Below are 22,433 nucleotides of genomic sequence, written 5' to 3' on the forward strand. Positions count from 1 at the left end.
GTGTTAAACATGAGGAGTGTTTGCCATGAGGAATGATAGAAAGTGTGGCTATGGCAATTAAGAGAGGTGAAAGGGTGAATGAGATGATTGTGATGGTAGGAACAAATGACTTGAGTGGTAATTTAAGTAGGGCAGTGAGAGATATGAGATTCTTGCTTGAGGGTATATGAAAGAAGACAGAGAGGAAAGATAGTATGTGTGTGTGTTGCCTAGGTATGATAGTGACGAGTTGAGCAGAAAAGCAGTAACACTGAATGTCATAATAGCGAGAATGTGTCAGAAGAGAGGATTGGAATATGTGGATGCTTAGAGTGCGTTTGGGAACAGAGAGGAATTGTATGCGAGAGACCGCTTGCATTTGAATGAGGAAAGACGTAGGCATTTGGAGAGATTGCTGTTCTGAACGCGTCAGTGTGTCCCAGTGTGGATGGTAGCAGAGGTGGCCTCTTGTGGGAATGGTACTTGGGAGAAGGGGGATGACATCAGGTAATGCTGAGCCCAGTGGAGTTTAGAGGGGATAGTGCTGGGTATAGAAACAATGACATTTTTATGCTTTATACTAATGCCAGGAGTATTCGGAATAAGGGAGAGGAATTGGTGGCACTGATAGCATCCACTTGGCCAAAGATTACTGGGATCACAGTGACATAGTTGACAGAAGAGGATATGATAACAGGAATAGAAGTAGCAGAGTACAGCATTTTTCAGCAGGATAGAAAGGGAAAGCATAGTGGTAGAGTACTGCTTATGATAAGTGACGACTCATGTTCTCTAAGAGTGCAGGCTTCGGAAGGCAGTGACACTAATGATTTTGAAAGCATATGGTGTGAGGTAGAGATAGGCAAGACTGGATATTTAGTGGGGTGTTTCTACAGACCCAGGAGCACAGAGGGTGGGGACCAGGAGATGTTGAGACAGTTGAGTTTGGCAAGTGCAAGAAGAATAATTGTCATGGGAGATTTTAACTACAGCAGTATAAATTGGGGAGAGAAAGATGCATGTAGCAATAAGGGAATGGAATTTCTAGAATCTTTGAGGGACGAATGACTTAGGCAACATGTAACAGAGGGAACAAGAGATTCAAGAGTTTTGGATTTGGTTATAGCATCAGAAGAGTTGATAACAGTGGCGGCCGGTGAAAATTTTAAGTGGGGGTGCTGCATATACAAAATAAAATTTTAAAAGATTCTTTTTTTCCTAATCAGTAACCAATTTATTAATAAATAAATTTACATGTTAAAAATTGCTTTATTAAAAATATTTCCCCATCACCACTTACCAACACCAATAATAAAAGTTTCATATCTCACAGAAATAACATACAATGATACACTGCCCAAACGAGCAGTGTCAAGAGTAAACAAATATCGGCGAGTCTAGCTACAATTGGCACAATAATTCTCACACTGCGGTAGATCGCAGTGCATTTGTTTCATGTAACAATAATTGAAAAAATATAATTCTTTTCATATTTTCAACAGTGACACTCATCATAATTCAGCCCTGTATCTATAATAAACACATAATTATATGTTATTTTAACAGAATAAAATAAGATTTGCAAAAAATAGTTCACCCTCACTACGAATACGCACCAATAAAGAATAACGCGTGCAAGCATACACTGCACAAAGAGCAGTGTCAGATTCATTAGTTACATGCAATAAGAAGTGCAAACGAATATCGGTGAGTCTGGCTGCGATTGGATGAACGTGATAATTCTAACACTGCATTAGATCATAGTGTATCTGTTTCGTAATCTAAAGCATTAATCGAACAATTCCAATTATTAACTATTCAATCACTGTCAAAACATAAGCTGTAACCTTTAACATGTTGTACTGCATTTATATAATGTTGTAAGCATTGTTATTATTTATAAACACAAACAAAATTTAATTTTTTCATTCTTTCCTTACGACACTGCAGCACCCCAAATTCTGGGGTGCTGCAGTGTCGTAGTGCTTATATGGACCGCCACTGGTTGATAATAACTGAGATGACATCTCACCGACCAGTTGGAGAGAGTGACCATATGGTTTTGACTTTAAAAATGAATAGACATGCAGGAGTATCAAACAGATAGGAACGTATGTGGAATTATAAAGCAGGCGATTATAATAGTCTTAGACATCAATTAGAGAAGTTTTGTGGAGGGAGGAATTGGAAGGCAGGGATATCATTAGTGCTTGGGAAATTGTGAAGGAATATTTGTTAGCAGCAATGGTAAGCTGTATTCCACAAGTGAAGAAGAGGACACAATTTGGAGTAAAGTGGATGACAAACAATATTAAACGGAACTGCTTTTAATTTCTTAGCATCTTAAATTTATATTCATGCCAGTCGAGAAATCATGGGAATATGACAAAGATCTGTACTAATGTTTTGTAGATTTGGAAAAGGCATATCACAAGGTGCATAGGGAAAAGCTATTCAAAATAATACAGCTGTATGAGTTAAATAGAACATTATACAGGGCAATAAATAGTCTATATTTAAGTTGTAAGTCAGCAGTTAGAATTCAAAGAAATATGGAAAGATGGTTTAATGTAAAATCTGGTTGTAAGACAATTGTACATATAATCTTCGCTCTTACTCAACATCTGTATGGATCACATTATGAAAGAAAGTGTCATTCAACCTAATATTAGAATCAGAGATATCAAACTTAGCTCTTTACTTTATGCAGACGACGTACTCCTAAACACAGTCTCCAGTATTCTGTAATTAAATTGAAATTAGTGCAAGATAGAGTGAGTTAAACATCAGTCACCATGTGGGCTGTAGCATGATAAGTAAATTTTATATTTAAATACATGCTGATATAATCTAAATAGCAGATTATTTATCACTGTGAGATATTTGAGTGGAGAATGAAGTTTTCGATAAATTTCTTAAGCAATATTATCATAAATTCATTGTTTTTGTTAGTACACTGACACAACATGGTGGTGAAAGGTAAATCATTGCATAGATCTGTGTGGAAGACAAATAAAATAATGATGTGGATGTACACATGGGTAGATATCGTGAATATCAATTTTCACAATCATTTAACAATTTAAAGTTCAAAGGTCACATAGCAAAAGTTTGCAAATACAACTCAGAGAATAACTGGTATGTTGAAGCGAACCTTGACATGTAAGGATAAAGAAGTGATTTTGCCTCTTTATAAGGCTTTGATAAGCCCACACTTGGATTACTGTGCATAGATTTGGTCTCCTGGGTTCCAAGGGGATAAAGAAGATGTGGAAAGGGTGCAAAGAAGAGTTATAAAGATTATATCCGGATTATGGGATTTAGATTATGAGGACAGATTGCGAGTATGTGGATTACAGACGCTAGTTAACAGGAGAAAGAGGGGTGATATGACAGAGGTCTATAAACTTTTGAATGGGTGTTATAGCATTTCAACTGATGAAATTTTTCGTTATATGGAAGGCGGAGAGAGAGAACACCAGGCCATCCATGGAATTTAAGGTTGTTCTCAGTTAAGAAAGGGTTAAGAGCTAGATTTTTCTCCCAGAGAGCAGTGAGTGAGTAGAATAATTTGCCCATACGGGTAGTGAGTGCATCTAGTGTGAGTGAATTCAAGGGTAGGTATGATAGCTGGGTTGGGTAATTTACAGCCTCCCTCGATGTACCCTTGACTCCCTGGATGTCTTAGATAATAATAATAATGATTCCTATACTCTTGTTCCTTTATCCTAGCTATATCTATTTTCCACAAGTCATTCCTCCATTCCCACTAATTTGTTCCATCGGTGGCCAGACATATGCTTGATTGCATCCCCTATATAATATCTCTAGTCTCTCTGGTTTTGCACATCCAAACTCTCAATGGACCACCACTTTCTCCAAACATCTAACTCCAAATTAATTCAAATGTAGTCCATCAGGAATATGGGAACTGAAAATCACAAATGCTTGAAGTAGTAGAAATAAAAGATAGGAGTTTTTGGCATTCTTTAGCTCAATTTGACCTTAAAGTATTGGCATCAGCAAAACCTGATTGGCATAGAATGGAATGTAGTTACAGGAAGAGAATGTAAGATATATTATATTCTCAGAGAAGATAGAGGGAACGGATCAGAAGGTGGGGGTATTATTAATGATACCTGAAGAACTTCAATAAAAATAGAAGATAAGGAGTATTGTATATCTTGAGAGAAATGTTTCATTTGAGGCTATCTGGTGCAAGAAGGGGCCAATAAGACAAAATATATTGTTCATTGCTACTATAGACCTCAGAATTCAGACGAAGATGTAGATAGCATGAATTAGCACAATGAGTGCAGGTCAAGCAATTACCATGGGAGACTTTCTCTATGTGCACATAGATTGGAAGAATGAAAGGGAACATGGCAATATGAAAATGGAAATTATACAGTTACCAAGGCATAAATATCTAAAACAGCATGTGATTGAGAGGTAAAAGGGTTTCAGGGATTTTGTTCTGGTAACAGCATCAGCAGATCTATCTGTAACTGAAACAACAGCTCTACCACCAACTAGAGAAAGTGACCATGCAGTCTTGTTCTTGGAAGTTGCTCAATATATTGCATTTTTAGTCAAGAAAGAAGAGTTTATGCAGAACAATAAAGCTTTCTTTCTTCCTTTTTTTTGGGGGGGGGGGGGGCATGCCATGGCATAAGAGGACAGCAATGTATGCTAAGTGTAGTGGTCAAGGAATGCTCGAGACAGGCAGTATCAGACTGCTTACCCAGGATTAGAGGGATAAACTGAGTATCATTTCAAATGCTAAAAGAAAAAAAAAGAAAAAAAGGAAGAACTGTGGAATGAATATAAACAAAAAGCACAGGCAAGGGGATAATGAGTATGGTTATGAAGATTAAATCAGACTATGAAAGAAAATGAGCTAAGAAGATGAAGTAAATAATAAAGAGTTTTAATGTTTGGCTATGTAACAAGTAAGAGAAAGAATGACTATGGGTACAATACAATAGGAGGATATAATAAAATGAATACCAGGTGCTTTTGGCCTCAGAATTAGTGGGTTGCACAAAAGACTTGGACAGTGAGACAAAGAAAGTGGAAAAGATTTGAGGAAGTTGTTGCATGAGGTGAAGGATAATACTTTCTCTGGGAAAGTGATCAGTTTGTTACCCTGATGTGACAGTAGTGAACTGAAAAGGAGAGCAATAATACTGAATGACAAGATGGCTGACTTTTTTCAGGCAGTGAGCAGTAATTTGTGAATGTATGGAATGAATTTGAAGGGAAATTAGAATGGTTCAAAGCGGATGGAATGCATGTGAATGGGTATGGTGCTGGTCATTTGGAGCAATTGTTGTTTACTAAGAGTACATAGGGTTTGTACTATACCACTATACAAGAGTCAGAGAGAGAGAGGTTGAAAATCAGGTTATGGAAAGACAGCAAGAGGATGGATACAAAGGTATGGAAGTGATTATAGCAAGACAAAGTGATGCAATGCAAAACAGTGGGGGATGGTAAGAATATAAATGAAAATCAGAGTCAAGATATCTATAGGAGAGAGAGAGTACAGATTGTGTTCATGGGATGGCCTCAAAGAGTGCAAAATTGTTGTTTATATACTAATTTATGGAGCATCAGAAATAAATGGCAGAGTTTGTGGCATTGATCGAATCAGCACACCTAAACTTAATTGGCATAAGTGAAACATGGTTGACTCAGAATGATATACGGTCATACCCCGACTTATGCTACTGAGACTTACGTGAATCTGAAGTTAGGCAGTTTCTTATATGTATTCCCATCCTGCTTCACCACTAGTTGTATCTTTCCAGGTGCCGGCTGCATTCGCCAGTAATCCGAGAGCTCTAAAAAATAAATCTAAAGTGGCTTGCCAGTGATTTGGAAGCCAAATTCTAAAGCTTCGGTGACAGCTTCTATTTTTGAAGACTAGTTTGGTCACCACTTCATACCTGAAGTTGAACGTTATTGCTAGTTTAAAAAAATTCCGTTTAAAGTTATGCTCATTATTGATAATGCACCTGGTCACCCTCCTGCAACTTTAATTGATTTTGATCCACATGTAAAAGTTGTTTTCATGCCTCCAAATACAACCAGCTTACTTCAACCGATGGACCAGGGAGTTATCAAAACATTCAAAGCATACTACACACTGTGTTCATTTGCAAGTCTGAATGAAGCTATGAGGCAAAATGAGCAACTGTCTGTTAAAGAGTTTTAGAAACAGTTTAATGTGTTTAAATGCTGTAAGGATTATCGGAGACTCTTGGGGTGAAATTTCCAAAAAAAAACCTTGGTGTCTGGAAAAAACTTTGTCCATCCTTTTTTAAATGCAAAACGGAAATGTTGCCAGAAACTGATGAAGTTGCTGAGGCAATAGAAAAAGTAGTCAACCTTGCAAGGCAATTAGATTTAGAAGTCAACAGTGAAGATGTCAGCAGCTGTTAGACTCACATAACAAGGAGCTTACAATCGACGAGCTCATAGAGATGAGCGAGCAAAGCACTACTGAAGAGACCGAAACCTCAGATCCAGTTCTACCAGAAAAGCAGATGACAACTGCAAAATTAACAGAAGGTCTCAGCTTAATTAAGAAAGGTTTACAGATTTTGGAGAACAACATAGATTCTAACAAGGAATGAACTGTAGCCACAAGTCAAGGAATAAAAAAAATCATTGGCTTGCTATGAAGAAGTTTTGCGTGACAAGAAAAAGACATTATGCTGTCAGACGAATCTATTAGATTTTATAAACCATCAACATCGAAATAACTTTCTTTTTTTATGTACGAAAAACTGCAAATATGATTAGATTTCTGAAAAAATATAGGTGTTTTTGTAAACTTTGGTCCCAATTAACTAATATTTTGTATGTTTGTATATATAAATTACACACAAAATTATACCCCGAGTTACGTGAATTCGGCTTAAGTGCTTTCTGTTGGTCCCTACCGCATAATTTCGGAGTATGACTGTACTGTCAGCAGGGGGAGTATTGTTAATGGTAGCAAGCAAATTATGTCCTTCAAGAGTCGAAGTGGAAAATAGTGGTATATGTAAAGACTTGGAAGCTGTTTTGTGTGAAGTTGAGATGAAAAGAATAGTATATCTAACAGGATTCTGCTAAGGTCAAGGAATGTGGAAAGTATTGATTGTTTAGACAAATCAGTTGGGCAAGTAAAAGGAAGATGATCCTAATGGGAGATTTCAATTATAGGAATGTCGATTGGAAAGAAGAGATTATTATTATTATTATTATTATTATTACCACGGGCTACTCCAAGAGTCCTTAGACTCATCGAGGGAGGCCCTAAACATCATGTTCACGCAGCTGTTCAACATTCTCACAGTATCTATCATACCTTGCCTTGAACTCGCTCACTGTCATAGCACCCACAACAGACTCTGGCAGCTTATTCCACTCATTTACCACTCTAAAAGTAAAGAACCCAGCTCTAACACCCCTGCTAATCATGCTCTTGCCCAGCTTCCATGGGTGTCCCCTAGTTCTCCCACCACCAGTCCTGATCTCAAAAATATCATCTGAATTAATCCTTTTAGCAATTTGAATGTCTCAATCATATCTCCCCTTTTTTGCCTATCAACTAGTTTCTGCAACCCACAAATCTTCAACCTGTTCTCATATGGTGCATTCCATAGACCTGCTATCATCTTAGTCACTCGCCTCTGGATCCTCTCAACCTCCTGCCCATCAAGAAGGAACCGAGGTGACCAAATCTGGATCAGAGTGAATTTGTTGAGTTTCTGAAGGATAACTATCTAAAGCAGTTAAGCCATGTGCAGAGGCTTAAGTGCTGTGAGAACATCCTGTTGGAGGCTTAATGGATTGCATACAGCACTCAGAAAGGATTAAACAGAATTTAATACTTCCTATATTTCATCTCAGTCATTGAGATATCTTCAGGGATTACAAAAAACTAATGTAACATCTACACAAATACCACATAATGCTAAGCCCAAACATGTGGGTGACTCTAAAGTCCTATCTAGGTGAAGCGCCCTCTAAAGGCAGTTGTAGGTGGCCTGCAATGTAAGGTGGGATCTCTGATGATAAGTGTTTCCCAAATCTTAGGAAGCTTAATGCAACCGTATTTATTAAGATTTGGTTGATTTCTGAGAGCTTCTGCCGACTCTAAAAATAGCCTCTCTTTATTGAATTTGCTGTGGTGGAGCATGGTGGTTTTTTTCCATGAGATCCTGTGGGTTATATCCAAGACATGGTCAGCCAGGCCTGACTAACCATAGTCATGGTTGCAGATGTATGACTTGTGTTCCTCCAGGAGGATAGTTGCTGATCTGCCTGTCTGTTCAAAGTATGCCAGCTTGCTGGAACAGGGTACTTTATAAACTCCAGGCACTGAGAGAGGAGGGAGCTAATCTTTTGTCAAACGGATAAGGGTAGCAAGTTTGCAGTGGGACTTAAATGCTGCGTGCAGGTTGAACTTTTTTCAAATGTTGGTTATTTTTTCTGATGTGCCACGGATGTAGGGTATGGTGATGGCATTTATAAACTCTTTCTGAAGAGAAGACCGGGGAATGGGGAGGGGAGAGAACTGATTATTTTTTTAATACTGTGATCGCTGTAGCCATTGGAGAGGAAATTGTTGTGTATGTGGTCAAGCTCAGTTGTAAGGGCAGTTCCAATGGAACAAAGATTGTGGGATCTCTTGGTTAGAGTTTTAATAATGCCATATTGTTGAGCGGGGTGGTGATGGGAGAGTTTGTGAATGTATCTGCCTGTGTGCATAGGTTTTCTATATACAGTGAAGGAAAGTGTACCATTAGGAAGGCGTATATCTAAGGTGTCTAGGAAGGGTAAACACTTGTTTTTTTCCTTTTCCATCATAAACTGGATTCATGGATGTAGGCTGTTGAGGTGACTGAGGAAGGAGTCTAATGTGTCTGGGCCATGAGGCCAAATAGAGAACACATCATCTACATATCTTAGCCAGATAGAAGGTTTGAGAGGGGGGCTGAGTCTATGGCTCGTTTTTCAAAATATTCCATATAAAAATTTTCAACAGGGAGTGAGAGGGAGGAAACCCAAGGCAGTTCCCTCCTATCTGCTTGTAGATTTTTTTCTTCGAAGAAAAATAACCAGAATTGATGGCAAAGGAAAAGGGAATACATTGGGTTGATGAATTGTGTAGAAAAGATGTTGACAGTGCATGCGAAATGATAAGGCAGTATCTAACGCAAGAAATGCAAACCACTTAGCAAGAGTTAAGCAAAAGAATAGAGTAAGATAAGTGTGACGGATGAAAGGTGAAATCAAGGAAGCATTGCTACAAAAGAAGTTGTTATTGGAGGAAGTACAAGACAGTTTGAAGTGAACAGATGCCTGAAGAATATAAAGTAGGCCAGAAAAGTGATAAGCATGGTTAAAAAAAATTTTTTTTTTAAAGTAGAATATGAGAAGAGATTGGCCAGTAAGGTAAAAGCTGATCCAAGAGAATTTTTCTGCTATGCAGCAAGCAAAAGAAAAATAATTATGGCAAGTTGATGCTGGTAGATAGTTATGGTACTGTAAGACATTTCACTCTTGTTAACAAGGACAGAACAGAATTGGTCCTGCTCAGGCAGAGCTTTCATCCTATTGATCAACCATAAACCTTTCCGTGTCCAGCATACTGGTTTATTAGAAGCAGCAGTCATTTGTTTTTCTGTGAGCTTTCTTAGTATAATATGTTCTATTTATTTACCACTGAGTTTTGAATTAAATGGGATTATCTTGAATAACCTTATTTTTTTTGTGTGTTGTTCACTATTGGGGCACTTGTAACTACCCCTGGCAATCAATTCCACTCATTTTCCATTCTGTACAGGAAGAACATTGTCCACATACCCTTACTAAAACACTTGCACAACTTTCAACGGCGACCCCGTGTCCTCACCCTACTTATCATCTTATAGAATCCCTTTAGGAACTTATCATTTTTATCATATCCCCTCTCCTCTACCTGTTAACCAAATTCTTGATTGCAGAATTTGGTTAACAATCTATCCTCATAGACTGATGATGTGTGGTGACAAGTTTGCAAGAGTGATCAAGCTGGTGACAAACCAGTCAACAGCTTGATCACCAAGAAACCCAGGTGACCAAATCTGTGCACAGTAGTCAAGATGTGGCTGATTGATAGCCCTATAAAGAGGGTTAGTAACTTAGCTATCTTTACTTGTCAGTGTGTTCTTCAATATCCAAGTAATCCTCTGAGCTATTTTACCAACTCCTGCGACTCATCCGGGAGGTCCTTTTATTCATACACACAGCTCATCATACCGTACTTTAAACACTCAAATTCTCTGCAGACACCACACTATCAGCCAAGGCATTCCAATCATTCACAACTCTGCATGAAAAAAACCTGCTTCTCACTCCCCTACTCACACCCTCTTTATACAGTTTCCAGGGATGACCTCTGGATCTCCCCTGATCTCCCAGTATTTTCTGTAGAACCTCTCCAGCACTCATTCTATAACAACCCCTTACTAACTTGTAGGTCTCTATCATATCTCCTTCTCTTCCTCCTGTCCACCAGACTCTGCAAATTGCATCTTCTCAATCTTGCCTCATACTCGACATTCCAGAGGTTAGAAACTACCTTAGTCAGTCACCTCTGGTCCCTTTCCAACATCTCTTCATCCTTCTGAAAACCAGGTAACCAAATCTGGGCACATATATTCTCTGAAATTTAAATCTTTATTCACCGTCATCCCCATATCCCTAGCCTAGTCAATTTCCTGTAAACTAGTGCCATCGATATGATACTGTGTATGTAATCTTTCAATCCTGAAGTGCATTACCTAACATTTTACATTTTGATAACTTTGCCCACACTGCCAATTTATGTAAATCATCCTGTAAGATATTTACATCACCTATTGTAAGATATCTACATCGAATATTGCCCTCCTCAGTTTTGTATCATCAGCAAACAACTGAATATCCCCACCCCCTCAAATCTCTCACAAGGATAAGATACAAAATACTCAGAAGAAGTAGAGCAAAGAATACAGAAACTAAAGTAAAGAAAAAGGAGGAAGAATTAAAACAGCCAGTACCATCAATGGGAGATTTCCTCCATGATGAACAGTTTCAACAAATGGAGAGGAAATTCTTCAGAAAAACAAAATAGAACTGTGTGTGTGTGTGTGTGTGTGAGAGAGAGAGAGAGAGAGAGAAAGAGGGGGGGGGTAAGTAAGAGCATCTGTCACCATGGCAATATACCTGAATTGAGAGAAACAGCAATGGTAGTAATGACAGTAAACAAGACAATGGGAGAAGGTGGCATCATGGCAGTAGATATACAGAGTGATTTGGTAAGGCAAAGATGCTTTTTATCTGAGAGATGGCTTGCAGGTTCAATGAATGTGGTATTAGAGGAATCACAAAAGTTTTGCTCTGTAAGAGAGCTGATGCAACAGTATCTGAGAACAATATTTTTGTCTGAGATACTGAACCAAAATAGCAATAAACAGAGTTCAAATTACATAGGCATAATTATGTAAACTCTAAAATTAATCTCCAGCTTATGGCTAATTAAAACAGTTTATCCCACATTTTTTTCCCTTTGAGCATTTACATTATTTGATTATTGTTTTCATCCTGGATTCATCATTATAACAGGCTGTATTTAATAACTGATCTTTTTAACATGCAGTACTCAATCTTAACACAAGGGAAGGACTACCAGAATATTTGAGAATATTCCTATCCAGAGTATTCTGGATAGGAAAGAATCTGCTTTCTTTAACATCATAATGACATTTTGGAATAGCTCCATTACAGTAACAATGAATTAGAGTAATAATGAATTACTCTAATCAATAATGAATGAATTACAGTAATAATGAATTAGAGCCTCCATAGCTCATTCAGTTTAGAAGAAGCCCTTTGGTTGGAAAGACCTGGGTTCGATTCACATTCATGATGAGAGGAGCCTTTATCTGGTCTCTTTCGACTAAAGGTGAGTTAGCCAATCTCATAGGGAGGAAGAAGGTTTTTCCACCCAGAAACTTCAGTTTTTTGTTCCTCAGAACAGGCAAACCAGCCCGTGAACACAAAAGGATCTACAGTCATAAAATATATACTTAATCCCTCATCAGGAGGACTCAACCAGTCCTAAGGGACAGTGGAGGAAAGGGGGAACCCCACATGAATAAGAAGAATAATGAATTCTTAACATAGAATAAATCATAGATATACACTGCTGTCCAAAACCTAAGGATGAACGCTATTTCTGAAGATTACAACCACAAATTCAGACAAATCAGGTTGTGGTAATTTGTATAACTATAACTGACAATTTAGATTACAAAGTAAATGCACATTCAAATTTTTGAATTGCACACAAAGGGGTCATGTCGTAGCACTCAACAGGATAAAAGGCTTCACTAAACCAATTGTGTTTGAAGGAAGCTCTATTTATTAAGGAATAAAGTTGCAAACTTGGATGTATCGTAATGTCTCAAAGACATCATTTAGATGATATGCTCTATCAGGGAGCATAAAGACAGATTTTTGGTTATAACAGCAAAATATAATCAATGGACCATGGCAGGCCAGCTTGCAAGTCAGCTATATTCAAGTACGAGTAAGCAGATATCTCGACAAACTGTGGCAAGACGTCAAGTATGCTAATACCTGAAATCTGTATCCCTTTATCTACAGCTCATCATATAGCATATTTTCAGTGGTGTTGTATCCATAAAAACTGGACAAGACACCAACGGAATAATGTACCCTTTACAGGAGAGTTGTTTTAGTATTTCCTCCGATTCTAGATGGCACTTGATCTGGTGTGAAAATATTACTGCTTACCTTCGGGAGAATGTTCTTGAAAGGGATAGATACAGCGATGCTGGGGTCACGGTGTGGGGAAGCATTACGCTCAATGGACTGAGCTACAAGTGCTGGAAAAGGGGCTATGACTGGTGAACGATATTGAAATGAAGTTCATCATGTTTGATTGTTCCATAGTACTGTAGGCAAAGAGTTCATTTTTAAGGATGACAATGGCACACCACATCATACACGAGCAGTGGAGATACATATTTAGACCAAAGATATTAATCGAATTGAATGGCCAGCATGTTCCCCAGATCTCAACCACACAGAACATGTTTGGGAAATAATAGGAAGACACAATGCTGCTCACAATCTGCCTCTAGAAAATAAACATGGCCTTATCCTTGCTCTGAAAGAGGAGAGGGCTAGTTTGCCTCAAGAATTCCTGAATCACTTGGAGCTAAGCATGGTACGATGTTATGAGAAATGCATCGCAGTTTGGGACAGATATATTCCATATTGAAATGTCTCTACACATAGTTTTCTGTAAGTGATGTATACGTTAATTCCCTTACTATGTATGTCCTTAAGAAATTTTTGCCTAAAATATATTGCAATTTAATCTGTACAAAATTTATAACACATTTTTCATGTAATATAACTTATTAGTATGCTAGCAATACATGTATGTCCACATTTAGCTGCAGGTACGAATATCTTTTTCATATACAAGTAAAAATGTAGTTTGTCCTTAGCTTTTGGACACCACTATATATCTTTTCTGAAATGAATTTTTAAATTGTGCCATTAGATAAGAATACTGCATTTTCTAAACTCAAATAATAGTAAATTCCTAGTACAAATTACTTAAATAATTTAATATATATATAGTGAAATATCTCCAAATTCAACAATCATACCTGATAAGATTCAATGGTTGTTGTTTATACCAACACCTTAGCCTCGACCACTCACTATAAAGAATCTGAAAATGAAGAGCAATTAAGTTGTAAAAAGATATTAACAAAAATAATGTTCCCATTTGCAAAATTAATAGAAGATGGTTCTGAAAAGATGTTCTAAAATGAATTGGTTATCAAAATATTTAACACCATTGTCTTTAGTATCTATTGATTTAACAAGTTTCAAATCAAGTCAAGCAAAATACGTTTATTATGTACACCTTGGCATGAAAACTATCAGTAGCCATCTCTTGCTAGAATTTTTTTGCTAATTTTGCTAATGCTAACTGAAAGCAAGGAAATTTTGTCGTTCGTTCTGGAATAGTGTAAAGACTTATTTCTTTCATATCTTCCCAAATCTTGGATAATCTTCTCGATTGGCCAGCAGCATTGCTGTTCATAGCATCACTTGAGTGGCAACTTCTCCAAGAATAAATTTTTAACTATGTAGAAATCATACATATCGTCAATCAGGATTCCAAACCCTACCAGAAATGCGTAAGTTCTGAACATTGCATTACTACCTATCCCCTACACACTTCTGCTGGATGATTGGGAGCAACAGTAGAACTCCATTAGAACTACATATACATCACAGATGAATTATTTATTATTATTATTATTATTAAGGCCTCCAAGGAGTCAAGAATCATTGTGGGAGGTCCTTCCTAGGACACACAAGTCTATCATGACTCATCGTGGGAGGTCCTCCTACAAAACACACAACCTATCATACCACTCCTTAAACTCATTGACCGTTCTAACTCTCTCCACTCTATCAGGCAATGCATTCCACAGTTCAACCACCCTCCATGCAAAGAAACCACTCCTCACCCTCTTTCTCACAGCTTCCTTTCGTAACTTGCAGGGATGGTCCCTTGTCATCACTCCTTCCTGCTGTTCAACCAAGCGAAAGAACTCCTGAGTGTCAACTCTGTTACCACCACTCAACAATTTAAAAGTCTCAATCATATCAACTCACCTTCTTCTACCCACCAAATTTATCCCCTTCAAATCCTGGGGATCAAATCTGAGAACAATAGTCTAAGTGTGGTCTGATCAGGGACTTATACAATGGAATGATAACTCTTTTATCTCTGCAGATCAGCATCCTTCTCATTATTGCAGCAATCCTCTGTGATATGCTGACCTTGACCACCTTTGCAATATGTCCCTTGAATTTCATGTTTCTATCAATCATCAATCCCAGATCTCTTGTTTCCCCTACTTCCTCCAGTATATCTCCTCCAACAGAGTATGCAGCGTCCCATCAATGTGTCCCAAACCTCAAGACATTACATTTTGCTGCATTAAACCACCACCCCATTTCATTTGTCCATGTATGTTGCTTATTCAAATCCTCTTGCATGACTACCACATCTGCACTATTACTAATAACCCTTTCCAGCTTCACATCATCTGCAAACAACTGAATATCCACCTGCAATTAACTGACAATGTCATTGATATAAAGGTTAAACAATATAGGTCCCAGTACTGAGCCCTGTGGGACCCCACCATGTAACCCTTTGCCTCCTTGAAACTGCTCCACCATACACAACTCCCTGAAACCTATTGGACAGCAATCCTGAATCCAGTTGACCAAACTGACATCCAAACCCATGTACTGCAACTAAAATATCAGCTTATCATGTGGCACCCTGTCAAATGCCTTCGCTAAATCCAAGAAAATGGCAGTATATTCCTTTCCCCTCATCTACTGCTCTTGTAACTTTATTATAAAAGGCTAGCATGTTACTAAAACAAGAGCGCCCTCCTCACAAATCCATGTTGACTCTCACAGATAACATTACCCTCATCTGCCAATGCTGTATACGGTCCCTAACTAATTTCTCCAAGATCTAAACAACTACTGATGACACACAAACTGGCCTATAATTAGACACATCCGGTCGGCTCCTGCCCTTATGCAATGGCACTATCTTACCTTCCTTCGATTCCTTGTGCACCTTTCCCGTAGCCAGACTTACATTGAAAAGCCAGGTCAAAGGAGCTGTCAGTTCCTTAGCACATTCTCTCAAAACTCATGGTGAAATACCATCCAGTCCCACAGCTTTACTGACATCCAGAGTACTCAGTATTTGGAACACGTTCTCCTCCTGCACCGCTATACCTCGAACCTGCCCTATCCCTCTAGTATTAAGCTATTGAGTGACTAACCTTAGAGGTAAATCACTCGATAGCCTTTATCTAGCCTGAGAGGATTATTATCAAGTACTTCTAAGACAGAAGCAGTAAAAGTAGCAGTAAAAGAAGTAATATTTGAAATTTCATTTAAAAAAAAAAATTAACACACTACGGAACTTTATTTTTTATAGCATACATGTAAACAGTTTTTATATGGCAAAAATATATCATAGTATTTCTGAAACTTAGAATAATTTCAGCAAGCAGCTGCATAACTGATGTCGATTGCTAAGAAATAGTCTGGGTAAGTACCCGCTTTGACAGATACAAGAATATTACTGCCTTATTTCTTTTTTCAAAATGATAAAATGAGTAATAGATTTTGAATACAGTCTACAAACACTATCAAACCAGTAAAAAAATTAGATGGCATACTTATTTATAATTCAGTTCCAAGAGCAGAGAGGGCAGGATGCAATTGGAAATCCTCAAAATTAGCATAAATTCTAAATCAGTCTGTATACGATATCTTTCATATGTTTTAGAAATGTGAAATGCAGAAGAAAAAAAAATCATCTGTTACAATGATAAGCAAAAGGCAAATAAGTTACTGTTGAAAAATAATTGGAAACAAATTTTTGATATTTAAAATAAGTTGCACAATTATTATTATTATTCAGGCCTCCATGGAGTCAAAAGACTAATCATGGGAGGTCCTTTCTAAGAAACACAAGTCTATTAAGACTAATCGAGGGAGGTTCCTCCTAGGAAACACAAATTCTATCATACCACTCCTTAAATGCATTGACCGTTCTTGCTCTCACCACTCCATCAGGCAATGCATTCCATGGTTCAACCACCCTCCATGCAAAGAAACCACTCCTCACCCTCTTTCTCACAGTTTCCTTTTGTAACTTCCAGGGATGGCCCCTTGGCATGACTCCTTCCCGCTGTTCAACCAAGCGAAAGAACTCCACAGTGTCAACCCCGTAACCGCCTCTCAACAGTTTAAAAGTCTCAATCATATCACCCCTCCTTCTATCCACCAAACTCGGCAGTCCACACTCCCTCAGCTGATCCTCATAACTAACATTGTACAGTCCCAACACCATCTTTCTTATCTGCCTTTGTACTCTTTCCACAGTTAATTTATCCCCTTCAAATCCTGGGGACCAGATCTGAGAACAATAGTCTAATTGTGGTCTGATCAGAGTCTTATACAACGGAATGATAACCATTTTATCTCTGCAGATCAGTGTTCTTCTCATAACTGCAGCAATCCTCTGTGTTACCTTCACCACCTTTGCAATATGTCCCTTAAATTTCATGTTTCTATCAATCATCAACCCCAGATCTCTTGTCTCCCCTACTTCCTCCAGTATAACTCCTCCCATAGAGTATGCAGCATCCCATCGATGTTTCCCAAACCTCAAGACCTTACATTTTGCTGCATTAAACTGATATCCCCATTCATCCCAGCTTCGCATCATCTGCAAACAACCGAATATCCCCTTGCAATCCACAGACAATGTCAGTGATATAAAGTTTAAACAATATAGGTCCCAGTACTGAGTCCTGTGGAACCCCACTTGTAACCTTCTGCCTCTTTGATATTGCTCCAACATACACAACTCTCCCATACCTATCAGACAGCCAATTCTGAATCCAGTTGACCAATCTGACATCCAGACCCATCTGCTGACAATTGAAAACAAATAATGTAATTTAAACAACATTTGTTGTTCATTTCTAAAACTGAAGTATGATCATCCACATAATGGTATTTTCCAAGGATAGAAAGCAATAGTTCATGTTTATTTCAATAAATGTTATCTGGAAAAAAACAAATTAAATGTTTAATATAATAATTTTTAATGCAAGCATTTCAAAATTGCACAAAAATAATTACTTTTATGGAGGCTGTTCGATAAGTTATAAGACTATATTTATACAGAAAACAGATTACCTTTAACCGTCATCATTTACATGGTCTTTTTCGAAGTAACTACCTTGAGACGCGATGCATTTGTCCCAACGTTGCGTCCACTTCTTAAACACACGTGAAAGTCCGCTTTTTGAGAGTCCTTTCAAAACCGCCTCCGCAGCTTTTACACATGCTTTGTTGCTTTCGAAACAGCGGCCTCTTAGTGGTTTCTTCAGCTGAGTAAACATCCAGAAATCGCACGGTGTGAGATCAGGACTGTATAGAGGGTGTGGTAGGCTATCTATGTTGTTGTTCTGCAAAACATCCACTATACAACCAGCAATATGTGGCCTTGCATTATCGTGGTGCAATACGATGCCATTCTTCAGCAATGGACGCTTCCTTTTGACGTGCTGTACCATTGTCCGTAAAACATCCGCATAGTATGAGCCGTATACAGTATTCCCAGGTTCTACAGCGTGTTGGTAAACAATGCCTTCGTAGTCAAAAAACATTATGGTCATAACTTTACCAGCCGATTTTACAGTTTTCGCTTTCTTGGGGGTAGGCGAAGAAGGATGCTTCCATTCACTGCTTTGTTGTTTCATTGTAGGGTCATAGTGATACAACCAAGCTTCATCACGATGTGTTTTAAGAAGTTGTCATCTTCTTGTTCCAGTCTTTCTTTCCATTCTGTGCACACATCCACTCGATGCTGCATTTGCTCCGGTGTCAAGAGTTTGGGAATCCATCGGGCGCAAACATGTTTCAGTCCCAAATGTTCAGCCATGATTGAGTGAACACTTCTCACAGAAATATTAAGGACAACATGCAGCTAGCATACTGTAATTCTGCGATCCTCCTTGATGATAATCGCTGCTGTGTTGATCATTGTCTCTGTGATGGACGTTGAAGGTCTTCCCTCACGTTCAAGATCTTCCACATTTTGCCTTCCTTCCTCAGAAGTTTTATGCCAGCGAAAAACACTTGCCCTCAACATTGCTTCATCATGGAAAGCTTCGTGTATCATGTTTAAAGTGTCCAATGCCGATTTTTGCAAATGCACATAAAATTTAATCACATAACGCTGTTCCAAGGACGCTTCCATTTCGATGACTGGTCGCATGGCTAGTAGGCGCGCCGAAACAAGCTTGCATTTAGTCACGTGACACTCTGGCACTTCAGCACGTATACGCCATCTATCAACCTCTTTTGTTAATACAGACAGCAACATTTCTTTATTCCACAGAAATTAATATTGTGATGAGTGGTTTCGCCACTGTAAAATTAATCTTATTACTTATTGAACAGCCCTCATATGTTGTCAGTAAAATGGGAGAACATAAACTGTCTTGTTCCACTGCACTGATTTCAAGAATAAAAGAAAGCAAATTTACTACTGCTAAATGAATTCACTACAAAGGCTGATATATGGTCATTTCTGGATTGAAATCAAACATTCGTATATCAAAGGACAATGAATGAAATTCTGGGTTATACATATACTTCAAGTCAAGTGACACAAATGTCTCTCATGACAGTTAATTCACTAATGGCTCTCCAATTGCCACTAGAGGATTAACAATGAAGAAGGATAATTACATGATAAAAGGCAAATGCCAATGATGTTTTAATCCATTAAAAATCCGAAAAATCCTAAGGTAGATAGATGGTCTGAATACTTCATCCACATTGGTAGGTTAAGACAAGTGGTTTTATGTCACCAAATCATATTGCCTTATTCACATCAAGTTTATTTCCTCATATACATCCTCCTCACTCACAATTAAGCCATCCTCTTCTATTTCCTCTACATGAGTTTCTCTTGATTTCTCCATGATGAGGATGAAACACTCTTATAAACTGTTCACTGAATACCTCAATTATGTCTTCTGAAACAGTTACAATTCCACCATTTTTATCTTACCATAATCCTTCTTTCTTGTACTTGCCATGTCTGAAAAACTCTATAGGATTTTTCTTGGTCTGATATGCTAATTTCTGCTCATACTGTACTGATGTTTTTACCAACTGAGTCATCTTCCTGGCCTGAACTTCACACTACTCATGCAATTGATCGCTACCATTATTCATCTTGCGCTGCATCCACAGTATCTTCTTAAATATTTCCTTTTATTCACCATCCACATTTGACACCTATTTTATTCAGTATTTTGACCTTTAGAGTACATTTGCACATCAATGTTGTTAAATACTTATGGTCAGTTCCCATGCAATATTCATCTCCCTGCTGCTTAACACCTCATTCCATGCTACTGCTCCAAGTAGTCTCCTGAACTTTTCAAAATCACCAGGCTTGTAATTCCACATATGCTTTCCTCATAGTCATCACATGGTTAGCCACAACTCAGATGAGCATTTCATGATCACTCTCACTAGCCGGTGGTAATTGTGAAATCTCACTCACAATCACATCCTCTGATGAAATTATATCTAAAATGCTCAATCCTTGTGTGTGTCCTCTCTACATACTGTCTAAGATAGTTGTCTCTAAAGAAATTCATTTTCCTTATCCCCAAATGCTATTTCTTCCTTTCAATGTACACTGCAAAATTAAATTCACTCATACTAATCACCCTCCCCTTGTTCTCTAACCCAAGTTGTTAATACATTTCATGACCAGCCTCTACATTCCCTAACCTATAGTAACATTCAACTAAATAACTACTGCCACTATTTCATTCTTACATGTCTATCTTATGAGGGCATAATTCCTCTGCTACCATCGATAGCACTCCCACCATTTTGGTCCTGTCTATTCTCACAGAAAACATCATAACCTTCCATTTCTATTCCCATCAGGATATCACCCTTATCAAACCATAATCTAACAGATAAGTTTACTTGTTGATGGTTATTCGTGATTTCTTCTTAACGGAATTAATGACACCAAACTATTTTATAAAAAGATGTTTTATTAACTTGCTTATATTTCGCTGAATTTCAAATCAGCATCATCAGAGCACAACACAGCATTTATACGTGACAGTGAGTAAGTGAAACAATACAATGGTAATGGACAAAAGATCTGTTGTTGTCTTGTCCTTTGAAGAGTCTTAGATATTTCCATGTGCTCCTTGAACTGCTTTGGCTATGTCGGTGATTTTGTTTGTGTAGAGCTGTTGTTCAGAATTATGGACTATTGCTTGTAAGGCTGCTGTAATTGCTGGACAGGTAAAAATGTATGTAGGTGTCAGTTCAGTATTAGGGCAGTTGTTGCAGTTTCTATATGTTCTCGTATCATCTATATTGATTTTAATTCCTCTATAATGTCCCGTTCATAGTCTTGATATTGTGGTGAAGGTCTTTCTGTCAGCATTGATTTTCGGAATTTGATGTATCACGATTTCAGTCGAATTAGTCTAGCTTTTGCTAGTGCATTAGCATCAGCAAGAGTTATGTCAGTTTCTTGGTTGAGTTCTCTGGCCTCTTTTGCTAATTTATCAACTGCTTCATTGTAATCAATGCCTATGTGAGCAGGAATCCATTGTAAAATGCAACTTTTTCCTAAACACTTTAGTTGATTTAAGAGTTCATGGGTGTATTGTGTGAGCTTGGTATTGCCATTTTTGATTGCCTCCATAGATGATCTTGATTCACTGTAAATTATAATTCCCTCTGATTGTTGAGATGATGATAATTTTAAGTAGGCTTCGAGTGCTTTATTAATTGCATCAAGTTCGCTGGTAAAATTGGAAGCAATTCTCCCAGATCCAACTTTTATTAAAAGTTTTCACCTTTTAGGAGTAGAAGGAGAACACCAGCAACTCCATTAATCATATTGGTGTCTGACGATCCATCAATATAATAAATAACCTGTTTGGAGGATGAAAGAAGGTTGATAGTATTTCAGACTTTTTCTTTGAGTATTTCTTTCGATTCTTTTTTTGCACAGAGTTTGGTAAGGTTTAGATTTATGGAAGTAAAGGACTGGAAAATAGAGGTTCTTTGTTTATGTGGGCATTTAGCTGATTAATGACCAAAGTGATCATATCTCCCTAAGACCTATTTCCTTCCTGATAATGTCATCATATCGTAAAGTTGATGATCTGTCAAGTCTGCATTTTTGATTCCACTGTTCATAAGTTTTTAGGGAGATATGATTGCTTTGGTAGCATCTGATATTATTAATGAATTTTATGGTGGCAAATTTTTGTCTGTCCTCCAGCAGGTCAAGCCCACATTCCTGTTGGGTGCTGATGTTGTTAGTGGATGAGACTGCACCAATGATAATCTTGGAAGCTTTTGCTTGCACTTTCTCTAATTTTTCCTTACCGATGAAGCTGAAGGTGACCAGATAGGTGCTGAATACTCCATTATTAGTGTAGTGTAAGTAGTTTTGAGGATTTTTAGGTTTGCACCCCAATTTGTTCCACAAAGCCTTTTCAGTATATTTAATTTTTTTGAGAGCTCTGTTGGAAGTGTTACAGATATGTTGTGCAAAACGTAATTCCTGATCAAGTGTAACACCAAGGTATTTTGGATTTGTGACTTTTTCAATTAGCTTGTTGTTGATCATGACTTTGGAATTGTAGGAATGCATATTTTTCCTGTCTGTACTAAAGGTACTTAGTTTTGTTTTATCTGGGTTA

At 37.8% G+C, this 22,433-nt stretch overlaps 1 protein-coding gene across 1 annotated transcript in view; it reads right to left on the bottom strand.

Annotated features, from left to right (window-relative positions):
• The window catches only part of LOC150102798 (anoctamin-5-like), a 621,013-nt gene that overhangs the window by 301,432 nt on the left and 297,148 nt on the right, over positions 1-22,433 (bottom strand). Inside the window, exon 9 of the mRNA XM_090398743.1 lies at positions 13,707-13,771. Coding sequence (XP_090254869.1) covers positions 13,707-13,771 — 65 coding nt within the window. The remainder of the gene's footprint in view (positions 1-13,706; positions 13,772-22,433) is intronic.

The sequence above is a fragment of the Typopeltis vanoorti genome, chromosome 10 (assembly GCF_054136105.1).
Source record: "Typopeltis vanoorti isolate ZY-2024b chromosome 10, IOZ_Tvanoo_1.0, whole genome shotgun sequence".
Lineage (NCBI taxonomy): Eukaryota > Metazoa > Arthropoda > Arachnida > Uropygi > Thelyphonidae > Typopeltis > Typopeltis vanoorti.